The sequence below is a fragment of the Trachypithecus francoisi genome, unplaced genomic scaffold (assembly GCF_009764315.1).
Source record: "Trachypithecus francoisi isolate TF-2019V2 unplaced genomic scaffold, Tfra_2.0 Lachesis_group0, whole genome shotgun sequence".
Lineage (NCBI taxonomy): Eukaryota > Metazoa > Chordata > Mammalia > Primates > Cercopithecidae > Trachypithecus > Trachypithecus francoisi.
The window spans coordinates 8,416,400-8,440,078 of NW_022681453.1; the positions used below are offsets into that span (position 1 = coordinate 8,416,400).

At 37.9% G+C, this 23,679-nt stretch overlaps 1 protein-coding gene across 1 annotated transcript; it reads left to right on the top strand.

Annotated features, from left to right (window-relative positions):
• The first annotated feature begins 9,223 nt into the window (after positions 1-9,223).
• STRIT1 (small transmembrane regulator of ion transport 1) lies at positions 9,224-12,990 on the top strand. The gene is made up of 3 exons (XM_033203606.1): positions 9,224-9,326; positions 12,199-12,297; positions 12,391-12,990. The coding sequence occupies exons 1-2, from the start codon at positions 9,314-9,316 to the stop codon at positions 12,291-12,293; spliced, it is 108 nt and encodes a 35-aa protein (XP_033059497.1). The 5' UTR covers positions 9,224-9,313; the 3' UTR covers positions 12,294-12,297; positions 12,391-12,990.
• Positions 12,991-23,679: the final 10,689 nt, after the last annotated feature.

Consider the following 23,679-nt stretch of genomic DNA (forward strand, 5'->3'; position numbering starts at 1 on the left):
TACTTTAGGTATTTGTCCTAATGCTCTCCCTCCCTTTGTCCCCACCCCCCGACAGGCCCTGGAGTGCGTTGTTCCCCTCCCTCTGTCCATGACAAAACACAACATGTTTTGAGAATTTGAAGAGGATAAACCTATAAGACTAAGAATGCACAGTCAAAAATAGAAATAGTCAGAAGATTCTGATGCCACAGAAGCCAAGAGAAGAGATAACTTCAAGAAGGAGAAAGTAACCAATGGAATCAAGCAATGTCAAGAGGTCAAGTAATATCAGGAAGGACTAAAAAAATTTTGTTGGCTTAACAACATAGAAGTCACAGGATCTTAGGTCTTAGTGATCTTAGAAATGTCTTAGTGATTTAGAAATGAGTTGTTTCATAGAGAAATGCAGGCTACAATCAATCAAAAGCAGCTTGAGGTATAAGCAGGGAGTTGAAAAATGGACTCTCACAACCCCTCTTATGTACTGGCCTGGTGATCAGTAGATATGGTCCCTCTTAGATGACCCTCAAAATGACCTTGGAAGCATGCAGAGGGGTATATCTGATTCTTTGTAGATATTGCTTCTCCTTCCTCTTTATCCCTGTTTATCATGGCTTAACGATAACAACTATCATGCATTGGGAACGTATTTTGTGTTAGTTAGGCTGGTGCTGAGAATTTTGTATATGCTTATCTCTAATTCTGTATGCTGCACTTATCATTTGCCAAATGAAGAAGTAGACTCAGCCTGTGTGATCTTTAAAGTTCATACAGCTATTATCAGACCTGACATTCAAACTTGATCCTAAGTCCCTGTTCCTGCCACTATCATAGTGCTGCCTTTTGTTTTGAGCCACACTTTCTTTTCTGTGAAATGCAAAGAGGAGTCTCCAGGGAGGAAGGCCAGGTAGTCTGTGACTTTTTTTTAAAGACAGAGTTTCATTCTGTTGCCCAGGCTGGTCGACCCCCTGATCGCAGGTGATCCCGCCACCTTAGCCTCCCAGTGGCTGGGACTATAGGTGAGCACACCACCATGCCCAGTCAATTTTTAAATATTTTGCAGAAATGGGGTTTTGCCATGTTGCCCAGGCTGGTCTCAAACTCCTGAGCTCAAGTGATCCACCCACCTCAGGCTCCCAAAATTCTGGGATTACAGGTGTGAGACACTGTGTCTGGCCATAGTCTGTGATATTTTGTTGTCTCTTATTCATTAATCCCAATACATTTTATATTTGGACATCTCAGATCAAATAAACTTCGCTTGATATTACTTGACTCTGTGTCCCTATCCAAATCTCATGTTGAATTCTAATCCTCAGTGTTGGAGGAGGGGCTTGGTGGGAGGTGACTGGATCATGGGACTAGACTTCCACGTTGCTGTTCTTGTGAGTTATTTAAAAGTGCATAGCACTTCTCCCTTCGCTCTCTCTCTCCTGCTCCAACATGTGAAGATGTGTCTGCTTCCCCTTCACCTTCCATCATGATTGTAAGTTTCCTGAGGCCTCCTCAGTCATGATTCTGATATAGCCTGCAGAACTGTGAGTTGACTAAACCCTTTTTCTTCATAAATTACCCAGTCTCAGGTAGTTTTCTATAGCAATATGAGAATGGACTACTACATTTCTCAATACATTCTACTGCAATTTGCTGAAGCCTATGGGACTTTGAACACAAATTCTTTAACACAACTTAGTCAACAAAAGTTGATAATATGAAAAAGTTTCATCCAACCTATCAAAACTACATTAGTTAAATCCATCATAAACACACATCTTGCTCTGACTCATACCTCATTCCTCTTCTTGATGAGAATGTTGCTTAATTTTCATATAATTGTGAATTTGCCAAATTTTCTTCTAAATAATGTGTATTCGGTTACTGTTTATTATTGTATTCAATAAATGTGTGTTAGTTCCAGTTGGTTTATAGTGTTGTTCAAGTTCCATATTGCTGATATTCTGTCTAGTTTTTCTGTCCATTATTATAAGCAGGATATTCATTCAACCATTACTGTTGAATTGCCTATTTGCTCAATTTTGCCAGTCTTCATGTATTTTGGGACTCTGTTTTTAGGTACATATGTGTTTATAATTGATTATTTTATCATTAGAAAATATATTTCTTTATTTCCAGTAAATTTTTTTTCTTAAAATCTATTCCATCTATTCCAGGCATAGTGGCTCACCCCTGTAATCCCAGCACTTTGGGAGGTCGAGGTGGGTGGATCATGAGGTCAGGAGATTGAGACCATCCTGGCTAACATGGTGAAACCCCATCTCTACTAAAAATACAAAACAAAACAAAACAAAAACTAGCCAGGAGTGGTGGCAGGTGCCTGTAGTCCCAACTACTCAGGAGGCTGAGGCAGGAGAATGGCATGAACCTGGGAGGCAGAGCCTGCAGTGAGCCAAGATCATGCCACTGCACTCCAACCTGGGCAACAGAGTGAGACTCTGTCTCAAAAAAAGAAAAAAATTGATTCCATCTAATGTTAGTACAGTTACTCTAGGTCTCTTTGATTACAATTTGCGTGACATGTATTTTTACATCTTTTTGCTCTCAACCTATTTGTGTCTTTGAATCTAAACTGTCTCTTATAGATAGCTTATAGTTGGATCACTTTTAAAAATCCGTCCTGCCATTCTTATCTTGTATTAGGAGTGGTTAATCCATTTAAATGTAACTATTTATAAAGTAAGATTTATAATTACTATTTGTTTTATGTATGCCATCTTTTTGTTTCTTTATTCCTTCATTACTGTCTTGTTTTGTGTTAATCGATATTTTCTAGTATATCATTTTAATTATTTTGTAATTTCTTCTGCTGTCTTTTTTTGGAGTTATTTTCTTAGCAGTTGCCTTAAGGATTAAAATGAATATTTTAATTTATAACCATCAGGTTTGGATTAATATCAACTTAGTTTTAGTAGTTAACAACATCTTTGCTTCTATAGAGCTCCATTCCCTTTTTTGTGTTGTCATTTTAATTTAAATTACATTATTATATATTAAGGGTCACCAATACAGATATAATTATTGCAGTTGTCTTTTAAGTTAGGAGGAAAAAAAGAGTTACACACAAAAAATATATTTATCCTGTTTTTCTATGTGGTTGCCTGTAGAGCTGTTCTTTATTTTTTCATGTGGATTTGAGTTACTGTCTAGTGTCTTCTTATTTAATTCTGACAGGATTCCTTTTAGTATTTTTTGCAGAGTAGCTTTGCTAGCAACAAATTATCTCAGTTTTTGTTTATCTGGGAATGTCATAATTTTTTATTTACTTTTGAAGATTGTCTTGCTTGTTATAGAATTTTTGGTTGACAATATTTTTTCTTTGAATGTCATAACACTGCCTTCTGAGCTTCATGGCTTTTACTGAGAAGTCAGCTGTTAATCTTATTGAGTATCCCCTGCATATAATGAATTAGTTATTTCTTTTGATGCCTTCAAGATTTTCTCTTTGTGTTTGTTTCTTTTCTTTTTCTTTTTTGAGACAGAGTCTCACTGTTGGGAGCAACCCCCCCCCCGCAAAATCTGGTCATAAACCAGCCCCAAGACTGGCCATAAACAAAATCCCTGCAGCTCTGTAATGTGTTCATAATGGCCCTAACACCCGTGCTGGAAGGTTGTGGGTTTATGGGAATGAGGGCAAGGAACACCTGGCCCACCCAGGGTGGAAAACCGCATAAAGGCATTCTTAAGCCCTGAACAATAGCATGAGCGATCTGTGCCTTAAGGATGTGCTCCTGCTGCAGTTAACTAGCCCAACCTATTCCTTTAATTTGGCCCATCCTTTCATTTCCCGTAAGAGATACTTTTAGCTAATTTAATATCTATAGAAACAGTGCTAATGACTGGTTTGCTGTTAATAAATACATGGATAAATCTCTGTTTGGGGCTCTCAGCTCTGAAGGCTGTGAGACCCCTGATTTCCCACTTCACACCTCTATATTTCTGTGTGTGCGTCTTTAATTCCTCTAGTGCCACTGAGTTAGGGTCTCCCCGACCGAGCTGGTCTCAGTAAGTGGCGTCCATTCATGGGGGTTTGAATCCAGGTTGAAGGGTTGCTGGAGTGATGGTTGGAGTGGAAAACTAGCTGGAAGACACCGAAGTACTCTTAAAGCAATCCCCGTGGTGTGTAAGAAGGGGAGCTCAGAGGCGTCAGGGTAACAATGGGACAGGTATGGGGTCTGGTTTGTTTCACCTTGGAACTTTTTCACACTGCTTATGAGGAGGAACAAGAGTATAGTGAAGTAACAGAAGAGGTTATAGAGCATGTTCATTTGCCAGCTAAAGTGAAAGTGGCAAAGGAAGGAGAGGTTCATCCCTACCTTTCTGCACCCCCTCATTATTATTTTGAAGAAAATTACCGCCCAGATCTTTCTTTTCTGGAGGACCCTGGGTGAAAAATAGTTGCCCCAATGACTCCTCAAGTAGCACCTTGAGCGACTGCTCTTAGTTGTATTCAGGCAGGAATTCGGCAAGCTAGACAAGAGGGTGATTTAGAGACTTGACAGTTCCCTGTTAGAATACACCCCCTAGATCAACAGGGAAATATTTTCTCTTTGTGTTTGTTTCTTTTTTTTTCTTTCTTTCTTTCTTTTTTTTTTTTTTTTTTGAGACAAAGTCTCACTCTGTTGCCCAGGCTGGAGTGCAGTGGTGTGATCTTGGCTCACTGCAATGACTGCCTCCCAGGTTCAAGTGATTTTTGTGCCTCTGCTTCCTGATTAGCTGGGATTACAGGTGTGTACCACCAAACCTGGCTCATTTTTATATTTTTAGTAGAGATGGGACTTCATCATGTTGGCAAGACTGGTCTCAACTCCTGACATCAAGTGATCTACCTGCCTCCACCTCCCAAAGTGCCAGGATTACAAGCATGAGCCACTGCACCCAGCCTGTCTTTGGTTCTTGACAGTTACTTTGTGTCTAGGTATTGGTCTCTTTGCGTTTATTCCACCTGGAATTAATTGAACTTCTTGAATATGTACATTAACATTTTTCACAAATTTGGGAAGCTTTTGACCATGATTTATTCAAATATGTTTTCTGCCCTTTCTCTTCTTGTTTTAGGACTCTAATTATGCATATGTTGATATGCTTGATGGTGTCCCACAGATCTCTAAGGCCATATTCATTATTATCTTTTCTTCCTGTTTCTTGTACAGAATAATCTCAATCAAACTGTCTTCAAATTAACTGATTCTTTCATCTGCCTGCTCAAATCTGCTGTTGAGCCTCTAGTAAAATTTTCATTTCAGTCATTGCAACTTTCAACTTCAGAATTTGTTTGCTGTTTTAAAAATAGTATTTATCTCTCTACTAATATTCTCTTTGCTGAGATGGCATTCTTTTGCTGTTTTTAGTTATTTGAAAATACTTAAAATAGTTGACATAAAGTCTTTGTTAGTCTAATTTATAGACTTTCTGAGAAACAGTTACTTTTGATAGGTTTTTTATCCCTGTGTAAGGGCCATACATTTTTGTTCCTTTGCATATCTCATAACTTTTTTTGTTGAAAGTTGGTCATTTTAAATAATGTCAACTCTTAAAATCAGATTCTTCCTCCTCCCAAGAGTTTGTTGTTGTTATTATTGTTCTGAACTGATTTTGTACAATTTGTATTCTTTGTTGTATGTGACCACTAAAGTTTTTGCTCAATTTGTTTAGTTATCAACTAATGATTGGACAAAGATTTCTTTAAATGTCTGTAACTAATATGCCTCCCAGACTTTAATGATAGGCTCTGTGTATGTGTTGAGGTATGCCTTTAACACTCAGTCGGGGAGTTGACAACTGCCTTACACTTTGCTTTGCATTTTGAGCCTCAAAGTTAGCCAGAGGTGAAAGCTTAGGGCCTTTTCAGGTCTTTCCTAAGCATACCCACAGCCACGAGGTCATGCCCATAGTTGAACATATGCATGTAGCCTTCTAGATTCTTAACGATATGTGAAACTTTTGAAACCTCTATTGACATCTCATTCCCTGGATTGTCCTTTTAAGCTTTTTAGTTAGCCTGTTGTTCACTCTGTTACCTAGGCAGCTGTGATGTTAAACAATTGCCTCTAACTGTTTTCAACAAATGTCCTGGGAGTGGGTACTTTTCACACAGAGTAAGTGCTGAATCTGATCAAATAAAGACAGCTTTGCAGGTGAGGTCTTTGGGAGAACCACCAGACAGGTTAAATAATTACTGTCCTCCAAAACTGAGACTTTGAAAGAACTCTGTTCCACTCTGTCTCCTCTGGTGGCTGCTAGGCTGCTAGTTTTCGCTAAGATTTTGGAGCATTGTTTTTCAAGGCTACTACAAAGCTGGAGATGGGGGAGATGAGAATAGGCCAAATTAAAACATCACAAAACTTGCTGTTCCTACCAAGATTCCAGCTCCCCCAATTGCTGTAAGTCCTTGGTTAATATCCAGAATTCTTAAAAATTAATTCAAAAATTTTAGACAGATTTCTTAGTGCTCTTATGAAGGAAAGATATTTTGGAGGCTCCCACTCCTCTGTTTTGCAGATGTCACTTTCTTTTATTTGTTTATATTCTTATTTATAGGTTATTCTATTGTTACTGGTAATTAAATACACTGTATTATCTATATATGCATATATTATAAGACTAGAGTATAGTTAAGATCATTTTATTTCTTATTACTCTTTTAGGTATTGCCATAAGTAAACCTTTGTTCAGAGTGCAAACTAAGCTATCTTATACTGCATTTATTATTACATCCATCTACCCAGTCAGCCAGCCATGAAGCAAAGATCCGTTGAGCATCTACCATGGTCAGGTCTATATGCTATAATTCCAGACACTGGTAGTGAAAAATATTTGGAAAGTGAAGAATTCTTAAGTATTTTAAAGAAAAATCAAATATTTAAATTTTTTGGCTCACATATCTCTGAAAAATCTAATGTCATCTTGAGAGTAAGGGACTTGAGAGCTAAACATTTAAGACAGTATGTAAAGTAAAAAAGTAGAAAATGTTCCTAATTAGTATGTCCTAAGAGAAAGATTAGAAAACGGTCAAATATAGGCCCTTGGGTTTATGAGCTCAAAGTGAAACCAGTCTATTAATGAGTAAAACATCTTTTCGGCCAGGCACGGTGGCTCAAGCCTGTAATCCCAGCACTTTGGGAGGTCGAGACGGGTGGATCACGAGGTCAGGAGATCGAGACCATCCTGGCTAACACGGTGAAACCCCGTCTCTACTAAAAAATACAAAAAATTAGCTGGGCGAGGTGGCGGGCGCCTGTAGTCCCAGCTACTCGGGAGGCTGAGGCAGGAGAATGGCGTAAACCTGGGAGGAGGAGCTTGCAGTGAGCCGAGATCGCGCCACTGCACTCCAGCCTGGGCGACAGAGCCAGACTCCGTCTCAAAAAAAAAAAAAAAAAAGTAAAAGAAAAAAAATCTTTTCCTGATTAAATATTACAAAACTTTTATTTTTTAAAAAATTTACTGATGGTATAACCAAGGAAATGAAATTCTAGGTTGAATTCATTTCTGAAGTCTGAGGAATTCATGTCAATTAAATTAGTTTTCTCCCCTTCTTCTTTCCATAGAAAAGTAAGGAAAATAAATGATGAATTATAAACTAATCCCTCCTCAAACTCCAAACTGACAGCAATAGTGTTAATAATAGTCAATTTCATGTCAAGACAAAAGCTTAATATAATTGAAATGGAAATGAGTGTTTAAAATGTGGAAGCCTTTTCATATGTTTTAAGCAAATTATTTTATTTTAGTATGTATGTCTGTGCTCTTTGTGGGGAACACACTGTTTGTTTTGAATGTCATTTTTTTCCGTAGGATAATTAGTGTTCACCTGAACTTATTGAATTAATGTTTTTTATATTTAAATGAGATCAATGAACATTTTTATTTCTTCTCTCTCTTTTGGCTTCAGTTAACCTTTGTTTAACATATTATTATTTAACATTGAAAAAAATACCCAACTTTGCCAGGTAAGCAAGGGATTTTGTTGCATAAACAATACAGTTTTTCTGCTTACCTGATATAGCCACATTTTTTCAATATTAAATAATATATTAAGAGAGAGACTGAGGAGAGAGATGACAACTTGACATAAATGATATAAATGTGCCAGATTCTTGGCTGCACACTCTAATCTATAGGTACATTATTTGAGGTAGAAAGTCAAATGTTCTTGCCTGTGAGAGTGGGAGGATTCTGAATTCATATAATAGCAAGGAGTTTAGTGTCACTGAAGTTATCACTGCAAATGGAAGAGTAGAGAAATAAGGCTTTTTAGGTGTCTAAACAAGGAGTTCAGATTTTTATTGTCTAGGAGATGAAGAACTATTGGTGGATTTTTGAGCAGTGATGGAACATGGTCATTTGCAGGGAAATAACATTCTTGGAACTCTGGAGATAAATTTGATCAGGCAAGACCTGCCTTTAGAGGTCTTAATCTTATGTCAATTTTTTTTGGGAAGATGCTCACATGGTCACTCTGCAAAACTTTTCTAGCCAGATCCCCAAATTAAAGTTATTCCAATAAGAATATAGAGAATAGTCTAGGTCAGTTATATAAACCAGTTTGGACTTTGAAAAATGAAATGTTCTATTTTTATACATTGCTAATAAAAACAACAAGCTTATGACTGCTTTCTAAAAATTCTAGGTAACATCGAAACTTCTGTATTGTTTTAGTTTCTAGTATATTTATATTAACAATTTTTGTTTTCAGAATAGTTCAAAGAAAGGGGTACTATTTCATTTTATGTTTTCCGTCTGTAAAGTAATAAAGAACTGTCTACATTTCATACAGACTTTCATTTCATCTTTATGCAACTCCCGTGAGCAGGTATTATTATCCTTACTTTAAAACTAAAGAAGCTGATTCCCAGGTTAAGCAACTTGGCTTTCATTACAAAAAGAGCTGGAATTTGAACCCAAGTCTTTCCAACATCAAAATCCTTTCTTTCTATTATATCACCCTTCTCCTTGATAGCACTTGTATAGGTGGAATGTTGTTCTTCCTCTGTACACCTTCTTTACAGAACATTTTCTTCATGTTATCTAAAGGCATGGTACAAATTAAAAACCTGTGAATCTCTGCATTAGGATAATTCAGCTTACCTAATTGTTTAGGTCACGTAGCCCCTTGTTTCCTCCATAATAATAGAACAAAGAAGAGCCAGAGGAGTTCTGCTTTCCAATGACTTACATCACTCTGCAGACAATTGGCAGCCAGGAGAACGGGCAGCTGCCACACTCTTCAGATTTCTCTCTATTTAAAGTTCAAAGAGACACTGGATAACAAAAGAAAGAGGTAAGCGTGGCCTGACCTAGCCACCCACCAACAGCAATAATGGCTGAAAAAGGTAAGATTTAAGGCATTGGATTCTCTTGGCAAAAAAAAAAAACGCTTCTTGACTTTGGTTTAGTTATGTTTCTTGGTATTTCCCAGTTACTCTAAAAAATGTGGCATCTATGCTAAATGACCATTAACCATATATGTTAGTGTGGCTGCAAAAGTGCATTAATTATGTAATTTGTGGATCAGACCTATAGGTTATGAAGATTTTTAAATGATCAACAGAGCAAAAGAGCTTAATTTTGTTTATGCTTATTTTGAAAGGTGAGTTAAAAATCAGTTCTGATTTCAATTCTGAGCCAGAATTGAAGACAGTTAAGTTCTGTGTCAGATCTGCTAGTATAATGGCTATGTGAGTTTGGAGAAGTCCCTATACCTCTCTAAGTCTGTTTTCTGACAGTAAAATGAGAATATTGGGCTCAGTCATCCATTCCACATCTAACATTTTTGTTCCACGTCAAACTTTTTTCTTGTTTTTAAACATTTTTTTGTATTTATATTTTATAGTTATATAAAATAATTGATTCCAATTTGTCAAAACAGGTTGAGTATATACTATATCTAAGAAATAGCTTTTAAATATTTACAGGAATTTTTGCTTTGAATCTTGACAATGACCTTCTGAAATATGCATATCATCATCATGCCCATTTTATAGATAAGAAAACTGAGACATAGCAGTTTAGTAAGTTGTTCTTTTTTTTTTTTTTTTTTTTTTTTGAGGCGGAGTCTCACTCTGTCGCCCGCACTGGAGTGCAGTGGCCAGATCTCAGCTCACTGCAAGCTCTGCCTCCCGGGTTTACGCCATTCTCCTGCCTCAGCCTCCCGAGTAGCTGGGACTACAGGCGCCCGCCACCTCGCCCGGCTAGTTTTTGTATTTTTAGTAGAGACGGGGTTTCACCGTGTTAGCCAGGATGGTCTCGATCGCCTGACCTCGTGATCCACCCGTCTCGGCCTCCCAAAGTGCTGGGATTACAGGCTTGAGCCACCACGCATGATCACTGAAGAGTGGTGGCACCAGGTGTTTAACCTGGACAGTCTTTTCCAGATCACAATGTCTTCAAGAACACTTCCAGCTGTAACTACTTTGACATGCTCCGAACTGGACAAGAGAGAAGCATTTTACAATTACACTTCATATTTAAAAAGATGTTTTGTTCTTATTTGTGCTAGTAATGTAAGTGATATATGCAAAGTATGTTGTGCTCTTATATATTTCTGTTTCCAAACAATTCCACAGGTGTTAGTAAAGTGGAAAATACTAGTGTTAAAAAACACTAATGGAATGTATACTTTGAGTGTTAAAATGCAGTTAGTGCAACTGGTACTATTTTATAAGGAAAATAAATAATGAAATACTGACTTTTAGGGCTTTGTGATATGTAAATTGTATTAAAATATGCATGTATAAAATACAAATGCACAATTAAAGGGTTAATATTAATTTTCAGGTTCTTTGAAATTGAGAAAAATACAAAGCCACATACATAGACAGTTAAAAAAATTACTGCTATGTACTTCCATTGTAGTGGTACCTTAATTCATAAAAAGGCTTTTGTCCAAATGAGAGTAAAGGGCATCTCATGTTGTTTGCTTTATCCTTAAGCAATACCACATGTCAAGTAAAGAGAATAGTTTTCCATTTAGTGCTTAATGCCTTATACAAGGTCACAGTGAGACGGAGAAACAAGAAAAGCACGTTGAATGTTGTCAGTTAAGAGAGACTCTAGCATTCTTGGAAAAATAGAAGTATTAAAATTCATTTCAACTTCAGAAAGTTTGCTTTTATAAGAGTGTCTTCTAATTTTAAATGTGTCTCATCTCCTAATGATTTTATTTTAATAGCATTTTTTAAAATTTCACATTTTAAAGTGATGGAAATTGTAATAGTATACTTGCTAAGAATATGTATTCTCTCTTTTAACTAATGGCATAAGATCTAACTGTGTTTTGCAGTTAAGACTATATCTGAGTCCTTAACACAGGGACATTAATTCTATAGAATGTTTTTCTGTGCTCTTTCTAAATCTTTTTGTGTGATGCACGTGTAGATTTCTGTGTGTGTGCATGTGTATGTTTGCTTGAAAGTACAAGAATTAAATGCAGTGAATACTTGTAAAAAGATACTTGTATAAATTGCTTTTTACAGGGAAGAGTACAAATAGGAGGCACAGGAGGAATCATATATAACAAACGCCATTTATATGTGTGTTGGATTATTACTGCCCATTGATTCAGGTTCAGTGCCGGTTGTTATAATGAATAATTTTTAAACAATAGAAATTCTTTTCTGTAGTCAAGAATGGTTATATAATGTATGATACTTTCCTTTTCCCTGTGATATTTAAAATTACATTCAGCTATGGAGGCCAAGAACTGTTCTCAACACCTTTCCCTGTGTTATAATTATTTACTTTAGTGGAAATTGCCTCAGAGTTGTATTAGATTGTTTTTTATTTAAATAGCTTCTGTATGTGTTATTGCACAAATGCATGGATGTGTTCTGTATACACTAAACACACACGGTGGTTAGAGTTTACAAAACTTTGCACATATGTTATGTCATTTGACCTTCAAAACTATTCCAGGAAGTAGATAGCACAAGTTTCATTACTGATATTTTACCAATAGGAAAGTTCAAGCTCAGAATTGCCCAAAGTCACATAACAGTAAAAGATCCGTGATTTAATTCAAAATACCCAGGATTTATGGCAGTCTCATGTATTCTCTGTAGAAAAGAAAAAATAATTATGTATGGGTATAACTAGAGAGTGTGTGATTTTTTTCTTAATGTTACCAGATTCCTTTTATTCTCTTGACTCAGAAAATTCAATACTAAAATGACCAATATAATCTGTTTTCTACTGTTTATTTTAAAGCAGGGTCTACATTTTCACACCTTCTGGTTCCTATTCTTCTCCTGATTGGCTGGATTGTGGGCTGCATCATAATGATTTATGTTGTCTTCTCTTAGAAAGGTAAGGGTTTTAATAATTGAATGCTTATTTATAGTCTAAATTACTCCAGAAACAATTTTTTCTATTTTACTAATGGAATGTTTTGTCATTCAGGCAAGAAGATATCACATTGACATCATTTAGAAGAATTAAGAAAACTATGAACATGACTGATTATTAAATGTCTCATGTTAAACAATGAAATGTTTGACATCACTTTACAAACTTGGATTATAAACTGTACTTTGGTGTGCATAAGAATTTCTTCAGGACAATAAGAAATTATGAGTGAATTTCTCTATATTCTGAGTGAGAAAAATGTTTAGCTATGATGAAAAATGCATGACATTAAAAAAGTTTGATAAATTTAATCACATTACAAAAAATTCTCCCCCCTACCCTCTGGAAAAAACTATAGAGAAAGTTGGCTAAGGCTGTGCACGATGGTTCATGCTTGTAATCCCAGCACTTTGTGAGGATCCCTTGAGCCCAGGAATTGGAGATCTGCCTAGGCGACAGAGAGAGACTCCATCTCTATGAAAAAAAGAAAAAAAAATGGGCTAGAGATAAAAACAGACAATTCACAGAACATATACTGTAAAAGTACACTTACTTAACTTCTTGTTCGCAAAAAGGGAAATGTAATTAAAACTACACTGAGGAATCATCGCTCACTTATCAGATGGGAAAAAAATAAAGATGTTTGACAACATATGTGTTGGTAAGGCTGTGTGCAATTGGACATTCTCATCCATTGTCTTTGGGAATTCAAAATGCTATATTTTGGGGGATGTTTGGCGGTACATATCTATCAAAATTATATACGTATCTAATTTTTGACTCAGCGATCCCTCTTCTAGGAATATGGCAATTTCCACAGGTACATGAGCAAAAATAGAAAATGACTTATATACAAAGCTATTTATTCTGGCATACTCTGTTTAGCAAAAACCTGGAAATAAGCCAAATATCTTTTAAGAGGGGATTAACTGAACAAACTGTGGTATGTCTACATAATGTAGTACTTATGCAGTTGTAAAAAGGAATGAAAAGGATTTTTAGATACTGATATGATGAGATCTCCAGGACAAAGTGTTAAGTGAAGAATCCAGCTATAGGACAATGTGTGCTACCTTTTATATGAGAGAAGAAGGTGCTATACCAATGTGTACATGTATTTGTTGAAATTAAAATATTGTGAGGAGAAACAAATGGAGGCTAGATATCTCTGAATATGTCTTGTTTTATAGGTTTTAGTTTTGGAATCATATAGCTATTTTATAAGTTAAAAAGAAAAAAATTATTTCTCAAAATTTAAAACAAACTAAAGCAGATCTGATAGTATATCAAGTTGTGGCATAACCACACAAAGAAAACACATCTTTCATGCATCTTTATAACATAGCATATTTGACTGTACACCTCTTATGGGGTAAAAATCTTAACCACATTCAGTCGTCTTTTTGTTCATGGTAATATTGATTTGGTTTGAAATTAATATCATCAGCATAAAACTCAAGTAAATAATTGGTGATATTAAATCTGAATTGCAAATATCAGTATAAACTAATTATTTTTCTTCTTCTAAAACAAAAAGTCTATTCAAACTCTGTCCACTGGAAAAGCCTGGGAGGAAGGAGTCCAGTCTGTAAGTCCAGTCTCCACTCAGAGGAGGCAGGGATCCCTGCCCTAGTCTGGGGCAGAAAATGTACAATGTAATCTGCAATTTCATACCGAATGGATTAGTCTGATTATACCTGAACCCACTGATTAATTTAACATCACCAAAAATATTACAACTCAACATTGTGTTCCTTCTGATAGGAGATGGTAGAAAGTAGAGTGCCACTTATGAAGTATTCTTGCCAAAACAAGTGAACCTGAAGCAGAACAAGTTTCTGGATCTATCTAAGGCTACTCTAAACAAAATCATGAAGATATATTCTGCCAAGTCTAAAGTGTGGAAAATTATAAAGGACACATGATCCAGTTTTTCCAACAAATAACTAGCATTAAAAAGTGAGGTGACTCACGCCTGTAATCCCAACACTTTGGGAGGCCGAGGCAGGCGGATCACCTGAGACCATCCTGACCAACATGGTGAAATCCCGTCTCTACTAAAAACACAAAAATTAGCTGGGCACGGTGGCGCATGGCTGTAATCCCAGCTACTCGGGAGACTGAGGCAGGAGAATTGCTTGAACCCGGGAGTCGGAGGTTGCAGTGAGCTGAGATCATGCCACTGCACTCCAGTCTGGTGACAGAGTGAGACTCCGTCTCAAAAAAAAAAAAAAAAAAAAAGTGTGGTGGGAAAGGAGGAACTATTATAGAAAAAAAGAGACTTAAAATGATAGCCAACAAATGAATCAACTACAAAAGACACATTTTTGCATGTCTGTGATAAAGATATTAAAGAATTGCTATTAATTCTAGACATTACATGTTAGGGTTTGAATATGGTTTGTTTTTCTCCACCAAATCTCATATTGAAATTTAATTCCCAGTGTGGCAATTTAGGGAGGTAGGGACTAGTGGCAGGTGTTTGGGTCATAGGGATGGATCCCTCATGAATGGCTTGGTGCCTTTCTCTTGGTAATGAGTGAGTTCTCACTCTCTAGAGACTAGGATGGCTCCTTAGAAAGTGGGTTGTTACAAAGCCGGAATGCCCCTTGGGCTTGGCCGCTCTTCACATGTGGCCACTTACCTGTTGACCTCTGCCATGTTTGACTCAGCACAAAAGCCTCACCGTAAAGCAAGATGTCAACACCATGCTTCTTATACAGCCTGTGGAATGAGCTTATTAAATCTCTTTTCTTCGTAAGTGACCCAATCTCAGGTATTTCTTTCAGCAACACAAAATGGACTAAGACACTATAATAATGACTTGGAATAGAAAAAGCTCTTGTCTGTTAGAGAGAATACTGAAATAATTGCTGGTTAGATATTAGGATATCTTTACCTTAAAATATTCCTATAGACAGCAAACTAAAAAATGAAGTGGGGAACATTAAATAAGACAGGCAAAATGTTGACATTTGCTTAAGACGAATGATGATCTCACAAGGATTTATTATACTCTTTATTCTACTTTTGTGAATATTTAATTTTTTTTTTTTTTTTTTTTTTTTTTTGAGACGGAGTCTCGCTCTGTCGCCCAGGTTGGAGTGCAGTGGCCAGATCTCGGCACACTGCAAGCTCCACCTCCCAGGTTCATGCCATTCTCCTGCCTCAGCCTCCCGAGTAGCTGGGACTACAGGCACCCGCCACCTCGCCCAGCTAGTTTTTTTGTGTTTTTTAGTAGAGACGGGGTTTCACCGTGTTAGCCAGGATGGTCTCAATCTCCTGACCTCGTGATCTGCCCGTCTCGGCCTCCCAAAGTGCTGGGATTACAGAATATTTAAAAAGTTTTATAAGAAGTTTCCTTTTTCCTCCCGGTGACTCTGTGTTGCAAACCGTGTAACTAATACAAGTAAGCAAAATTACATAAAATAAAACATAGTGCTGTTCCTGAACCTCACCCTGGGAGATTCTGATTCAGCAAGTATGCACTGGGACCTGAAATCTGCATTTTAACAAATTCCTCCAGGGATACTTGGGCACACTAAAATTTAAGAACCGTTGTTTTAGAGAAGTGGTGCTCAGACTTTAGTGCACATCAGTATCCTCTGGAGAACTTGTTAAAACACAGATACAGATAGCTGGACATCATTCTCAGAGTTTCTGATTCAGATCTGGGGTGGGAGCCTATGAATTAATTTCTAACAAGTTTTCAGGTGATGCTGCTGCTGCTTCCTTGGGATCTGTATTTTGAAAACTGCTGTTCTAGAAGGGAGCTGATTTCTTCCTCATAACTTTCACACTATCTTCCATTTGATTAATTTCTCTACATAAATTAATCCTCATCAAAAAGTTAGAAAAAGCTTTTGCTCTGTTCATTGATTCTGATCTTTTAAGCTTGGCTAAACACTTCAAAAATGCTTCTTAAATATATTTAGAGAAATATTTACAAAATTTAAGCAGAAAATGTGCGCAAAATTAGGCTCAACTCATTTCCTTAATGACTTGCCCTAATTTAAGCTTTCTCCAGACCTGAGAAAACCTAACTGACCTTCAATCAGAGGTCTTGCTGGAGTTGACTTCTACAGACTTCTCGAAGTTGATTGTTAATATCTTCAGGAATTTTGTATTAGTCAGTGTCTCTTCTGTAGCTTGAAACTGGTCATGGAGGAGTATGTATACCACAAAAATCAACAAATGCTATATATTAGGACTTATTTTGCTGAATCGCCAGCTCCTAAACATTTACCAGCACACCACTGCCTTGAATCCCTTTGTCTGATGCTTATACAGGTTTGTCAGGGATTCAAGACCAGCCACTGTTGAAAAAAAATCTTCTTGAGGTAATTAGAAAGATGATCTCTTCATTTACTTGAGCTTGTTTTGTGCTATAGACTTTAATGAGAGATCTGTGAAAGCTATAAGCTCTCCTAGAAACCAAACATTCATAAAACATTGCAATACTATTTCAGGGTGTTTATGGACTTCCTGAAATCTACAGAAAAGACACCTCGGGTTAAGTAACTCCTTAAGTGTTTCCTACTTTCTGAAGCCTTTAGGCTTTTTCACAACTTGGCTCCAGTTTCACCTGGAGTTAAAGACATGACCTCATATTTAAGCTTTCTTTCTAGATAAAGACCAGTTTTTCTTTTATCCCTTTTTTAAAAAAATTATTATTTATTGATTTATTTTAATGGACAAAAAAGCATTTATTTATGGTGTACATGATATTTCAATATATGTATAAATTATGGAATGACTAAATCAAATTAACATATATGTTATCTCACATAATTATCCTTTTGTGGTGAGAACATCAAAGTCTACTCTCTTGTCCCAGTCAATGGCACATGCCCATAGGTCCTAGCTACTTAGGAGGCTGAGGTGAGAGGATCACCTGAGGCCAGGAATTTAAGCCTTTGGTGCATTATGTTCATACTTGTGAATAGCGACTGCACTGCAGCCTGGGCAACACAGCAAGACCCCATCTCTAAAACAACAACAACAACAACAACAACCAAAACTACTCTCTTACCAATTTTTAAGTACATGATACGTTGTTATTAACTATAATCACTGCATTGTGCAATGGATCTTCTGAACTTATGTCTCCTGTCTAACTAAAATTTTGTATCCTTTGACCAACATCTTGAATCCCCACCCACTCCTCCCTCAGACCCTGGCAACCACCATTTTATTCTCTGCTTCTATTTTTATTTAAAATAGAAGTTCAATTAGAAAGTTAAATAAAATAGTTCAATTTTATTTAAAATCCACATGTAAGTGATATAATTTGGTACTTGTCTTTCTGTGCCTGATTTATTTCACTTAGCATAATGTCTTCTAGGTTCATCCGTGTTGTCAAAAATGACAAAATTTTCTTCTTTTTAAGGTTGAATAATATACCACTGTGTATATATACCACATTTTCTTTATCCAGTCACCTGTTGATAGACACTTTGGGTGCTTTTATGTCGTGGCTGTTGTGAATAATGCTGCAATAAACATGGGAGTATAGAGGTCTTTTTGACATACTGCTTTTATTTCCTCTGGATATATATCAAGTAATGGGACTGTTAGATCATATTATAGTTCTAATTTTAATGGAACCGTTTTCTGTAACGGAATAGGATGTTTCTATTACTTCTTTCTACTGACACAACTTGGCATCACTAGTCAGCTTTTTTGATTTCTTTGGTTTTTAGAGAGACAGGGTTAGAAAACATAATATTATGGCAACCTACGTCCTATGTTTGTCAGAGTAACTTTCCTTTCTTTAGTCTGGAGTATTTTTCTCCACATGTACTGGTCCTTTTCTTTAGCTCATTGAGGCTATAGCCTAGCTCATTTCTTGCTCAAATGTGTGCACAACTTCCTCTGAAACACAGAAATCTTCAGTTTTCCCACAAATCCTTTTTTTTTTTTTTTTTTTTTTTTTTGAGGCAGAGTCTTGCTCTCTTGCCCAGGCTGGAGTGTAGTGGCATGATCTCAATGATCTCAGTTCATTGCAACCTCTGCCTCCTGGGTTCAAGCAATTCTTGTGCCTCAGCCTCCCAAGAAGCTGGGATTACAGGCATGCACTACCATGCCTGGCTAACTTTTATATTTTTGGTAGAGAAGAGGTTTCGTCATGTTGGCCAGGTGGGTCTCAAACATCTGGCCTCAAGCAATTTGCCCGCCTCAGCCTCCCAAAGTGCTGGGATTACACGTGTAAGCTACTGTGCCCAGCTTCATAAATCTTAATATTGTATCTCTGACAAAGACTTTCTTATTTCAAGAGCTCAATATTCTATTCTCCATCACTTTAAAACAGATTATAGCATTTTTTAAAATTTATTTTTTATTTCAATAGGTTTTCGGGAAACAAGTGGTGTTTGACTATATGAATAAGTTCTTTAGTGGTGATTTCTGAGATTTTTATGCACCCGTCACCTGAGCAGTGTACACTGCACCCAATGTGTAGTCTCTTATCTCTCGCTACCCCCACACTTTCCCCCAAGTGTTCAAAGTGTCGTTCTTATGCTTTTGAGTCCTCACAGCTTAGCTTCCACATATAAATGAGAGCATACAATGTTTGATTTTCCATTCCTGAGTTACTTCACTTAGAACAATAGTCTCCGATTCCATCTGGTTTGCTGCAAATACCATTATTTCATTCCTTTTTATGGCTGAGTAGTGTTCTATGGTATATATACATATACCACATTTTCTTTATCCACTCATTGATTGATGGGCATCTGGGCTGGTTCTGTATTTTTGCAATTGCAAATTGTGCTGTTATAAACTCGTGTGTGGAAGTATCTTTTTCATATAATGACTTTTTTCCCTCTTGGTAAAAACTCTACCTAGTAGTGAGATTGCTGGATCAAATGGTAGATCTACTTTTTGTTCTTTAAGGAATATCCCCACTCTTTTTCACAGTTGTTGTACTAGTTTACATTCCCACCCGAAATGTAAAAGTGTTCTGTTTTCACATCCATGCCAACGTCTACTATTTTTTGTTTGGTCATGGCTATTGCAGGAGTGAGGTGGTATTGTGTTGTGATTTTGACTTGCACTTCCTTGATAATTAGTGATGTTGAGCATTTTTCCATATGCTTGTCGGCTATTTGTTTATCTTCTTTTGAGAATTGTCTGTTCATGCCCTTAGCCCACTTTTTGATGGGATTGTTTGTATTTTTTCTTGCTGATTTGTTTGAGTTCTTTGTAGATTCTGGATATTAGTTCTTTGCTGGATGTGTAGATTGTGAAGATTTTGTCCCATTCTTGGATTCTCTGTTAACTCTGCTGATTATTTCTTTTGCTGTGCAGAAACTTTTTAGTTTGATTAAGTCCCATCTATTTATCCTTGTTTTTGTTGCATTTGCTTTTGGGTTTTTGGTCATAAAGTCTTTTCCTAAGCCAATATCTAGAAGGATTGTTCCGATGTTGTCTTCTAGAATCTTTATAGTTTCTGGTCTTAGATTTTAGTCTTTGATACATCTTGAGTTGGTTTTTGTATAAGGTGAGAGATGAGGATCCAGTTTCATTCTTCTACACTTGGCTTGCCAATTATCCCCACACCGTTTGTTAATAGTGTACCCTTTCCACACCTGGTCCAGATTACAATTTCATTCTGAGGCAAATACTCCCCCACCTGCCCAACAATTTCCTCTTTGAAAGGTGGCTGGAGCTAAGAGCATTGTCAGAGTGCATGTATCATTTTCTCTATCAGACCTTTCCCAAATTAATCAATGCTTAGGCCTTAGACCCAGAGGGGCTGCTTTATTCTCAATATATATTTTATCATTCAATCTGCTCCTGACATTAGAAAAAAACTCCAAAAGTTAGATTCAGGCCCTTAAACCCCACAACAGGATTTAATTAACCTTGCCTTCAAGGTGTACAACAATAGAGAAGAGACAGTCAAGGGGCAATGCATTTCTGAGTTACAATTACTTGCCTCTGCTGAGAGACAAAACCCAGCTGCACCTCCAGCACACAGGAACTTCAAAACGCGTAAGCCGCAGCGGTATTCCTACAGGACCTCCTCCCTCAGGATCATGCTTCAAGTGCTAGGAATCTGGCCATTGGGTCAAGGAATGCCCGCAGCCCAGGATTCCTCCCAAGTGGTATTCCATCTGTGCAGGGACCCACTGGAAATCAGACTGCCCAGCTCACCCGGCAGCCACTCCCAGAGCCCCTAAAGCTCTGGCGCAAGGCTCTCTGGCTCCTTCCCAGATCTGCTCTGCTTAGCGGCTGAAGACTGATGCTGCCTCATCGTCTCGGAAGCCCCCTGCACCATCACGGATGCCGAGCTTCAGGTAACTCTAACAGTGGAGGTAAGTCCATCTCCTTTTTAATTGATATGGGGGCTACCCACTCCACATGACTTTCTTTTCAAGGGCCTGTTTCCCTTGCCCCCATAACTGTTGTGGGTATCGATGGCCAGGCTTCTAAACCTCTTAAAACTCTTCAACTTTGGTGCCAACTTGGACAACATTCTTTTATGCACTCCTTTATAGTTATCCCCGCCTGCCCAGTTGCCTTATTAGGTCAAGATGTATTAACAGAATTATCCGCTATCCTGACTGTTCCTGGACTACAGCCACATCTCATTGCCGCCCTTCTTCCCAACCCAAAGCCTCTTTTGCATCCTCCCCTTGTATCTCCCCACCTTAATCCACAAGTATGGGATACCTCTACTTCTTTGGCAACCAACCATGCACCCCTTACCATTCCATTAAAACCTAATCACCCTTACTCCACTCAATGCCAGTATCCCATCCCACAGCGGGCTTTAAAGTGACTGAACCCTGTTATCACTAGCCTGTTAGAGCATGGCCTTTTAAAGCCTACAAATTCTCCTTACAATTCCCCTATCCTACCCGTCCAGAAACTGGACAAGTCCTACAGGCTAGTTCAAGACTTTTGCCTCATAAATCAGATTGTCCTTCCCATCCATCCTGTTTTGCCAAACCCTTATACTCTCCTCTCTTCAATACTCCCTTCCACAACTCATTATTCTGTTATCAACCTCAATGATACCTTCTTTACCATCCCGTTACATCCCTCCTCCCAACCTCTTTTTACCTTTACTTCGACTGACACTGACACCCACCAGTCCCAGCAACTCAGCTGGACTGTCCTACCCCAAGGTTTCAGGGACAGCCCACACTACTTTGGTCAGGCTCCCTCTCATGACTGACTTTCTTTCTGCCTGTTTGCCTCCCACCTTATTCAATATGTTGATGAATTTCTTCTTTGTAGCCCTCTTAACAATCTTCCCAAGAGGACACTACCCTACTTCTTCAACATCTCTACTCAAAGGGGTACCAAGTATTCCCCTCTAAGGCTCAAATTTCTTCCCCTAATGTTACATATCTTGGCATAGTCCTCCATCAACATACATGTGCTCTTCCTGCAGACTGTGTTCAGTTAATCTCCCAGACCCCAATCCCCACCACCAAACAACAATTCCTTTCCTTCTCAGGCATTATTGGATACTTCTGACTCTGGGTACCAGGCTTTGCCATTCTAACCAAACCACTTTACAAGCTCACTAAAGGTGATTTAGCTGATCCCATAGACCCTAAGTCCTTTACCCATTCTTCCTCTCATTCTCTTAAAAAGACCCTAGAAACAGCTGCCACACTAGCACTCCCTGACTTGTCCCAAACTTTTTCCTTACACACAGCTGAAATACAAGGCTGTGCTGCTGGAGTTCTCTTACAGGAGCCAGGCCCACGACCTATAGCCTTTCTACTCAAACAACTTGACCTTACAGTTCTAGGCTGGCCCTCATGTCTACGTGCAGTGGCAGCCACTGCTTTAATACTTCTAGAGGCCCTCAAAATCACAAGCTATGCTCCACTTACCCTCTACAGTTCTCACAACCTTCAAGCATTAATATCCTCCTCACACCTTTCACGCTTACTGTCTGCCCCTCAACTCCTCCAGCTCTATTCACTCTTTATTGAAACCCCAACAGTAACTATTACCCTTGGGTCCCATTTCAACCCAGCTTATCACTTAGCACCCAGCACAAGTCCTGAGCCACATGACTGTATCTCCCTAATACACATAGCATCTCCCCCCTTTCCTCATATTTCTATTCTTCCAATCCCAAATCCAGACCACACTTGGTTTATTGATGGCAGTTCTTCTAAACCCAACCAATTCTGGCCAGTTAAAGCTAGTTATGCTGTCGTGTCTCACACCTCTATTATCGAAGCTACTGCACTTCCTCCCTCCACTACTTCCCAACAAGCTGAACTGATTTCTTTAACTCATGTGCTCCCTCTCACCAAAGGAATGTACATTAACATTTACATTGACTGCAAATATGCTTTCCACATCCGCCATAACCATGCTGCTATTTGGGCTGAAAGAGGTTTTCTTACCAAACAAGGCTCTTCCGTTATCAATGCTTCTACAATAAAGGCTCTCCTTAAGGCTGCTCTCCTGCCTGCCAAGGCTGGGGTCATTCATTGGAAAGATTATCAGGAACCAACTGACCTTATTGCTAAAGGAAATGCCTACGTGACAGAACAGCAAAAGACCTAGCAAATGCCTCCACACCTGCAAATATTCCAGCTCTCACTCCAAAAGGCCAGTATTTTTCTTTCTTCTCTATCACCCCCACCTACTCCTCTTCTGAAAACCTGCTCGACCACTCTTTTCCAACTCAGTGAAAGTGGTTCTTAGGTCATGGAAAATTCATTCTTCCTCAGCTTAATCCAGGAGACAAAGATTATTTTATTTATTATCTCTCCTGCATAGGATCTGCAATCAGAACTATTACACTTCTCCATTCAGATTTCCACTCACACCTATGGAAAAAGGGTAATATAATAGATCTTTGGCTTAACAACAGGGAATCCTATTCATATGATGGGAAATGGGGACAAAGAACTTTGGTACGTAAAACATTATTCCTTCCTTGGCCTAAAAAACTCACTGTCACCTACCTTAAAGCTATTATGCTTAATTGCTATTTAAAAAAAAATTCTATTAGGACAATTCCAAACTCAAAAATATGCTAACTGGTGCCTTGTTAACCACACAAAATTGTACCCAAAAACTTTCCAGACCAACTTGTTATAAAATTAAATTTTCTTTAGGTGTCCACACCACCCCTAAGTCATGCCTGAAGTAGCCCTGAGAAACATCACCCCTACCCCAATAACCCTCAGTAAAAACTTACATTTTCTGTATCTTTTCTTATAACTTTATATTTTATAAATAAAAAGACAGGAATGTCAGGCCTCTGAGCTGAAGCTCAGCCATTATAACCCCTGTGACCTGCACATATACATCCAGATAGCCTGCAGGAGCCAAGAAGTCTGGAGCAGCCAAAAACCACAT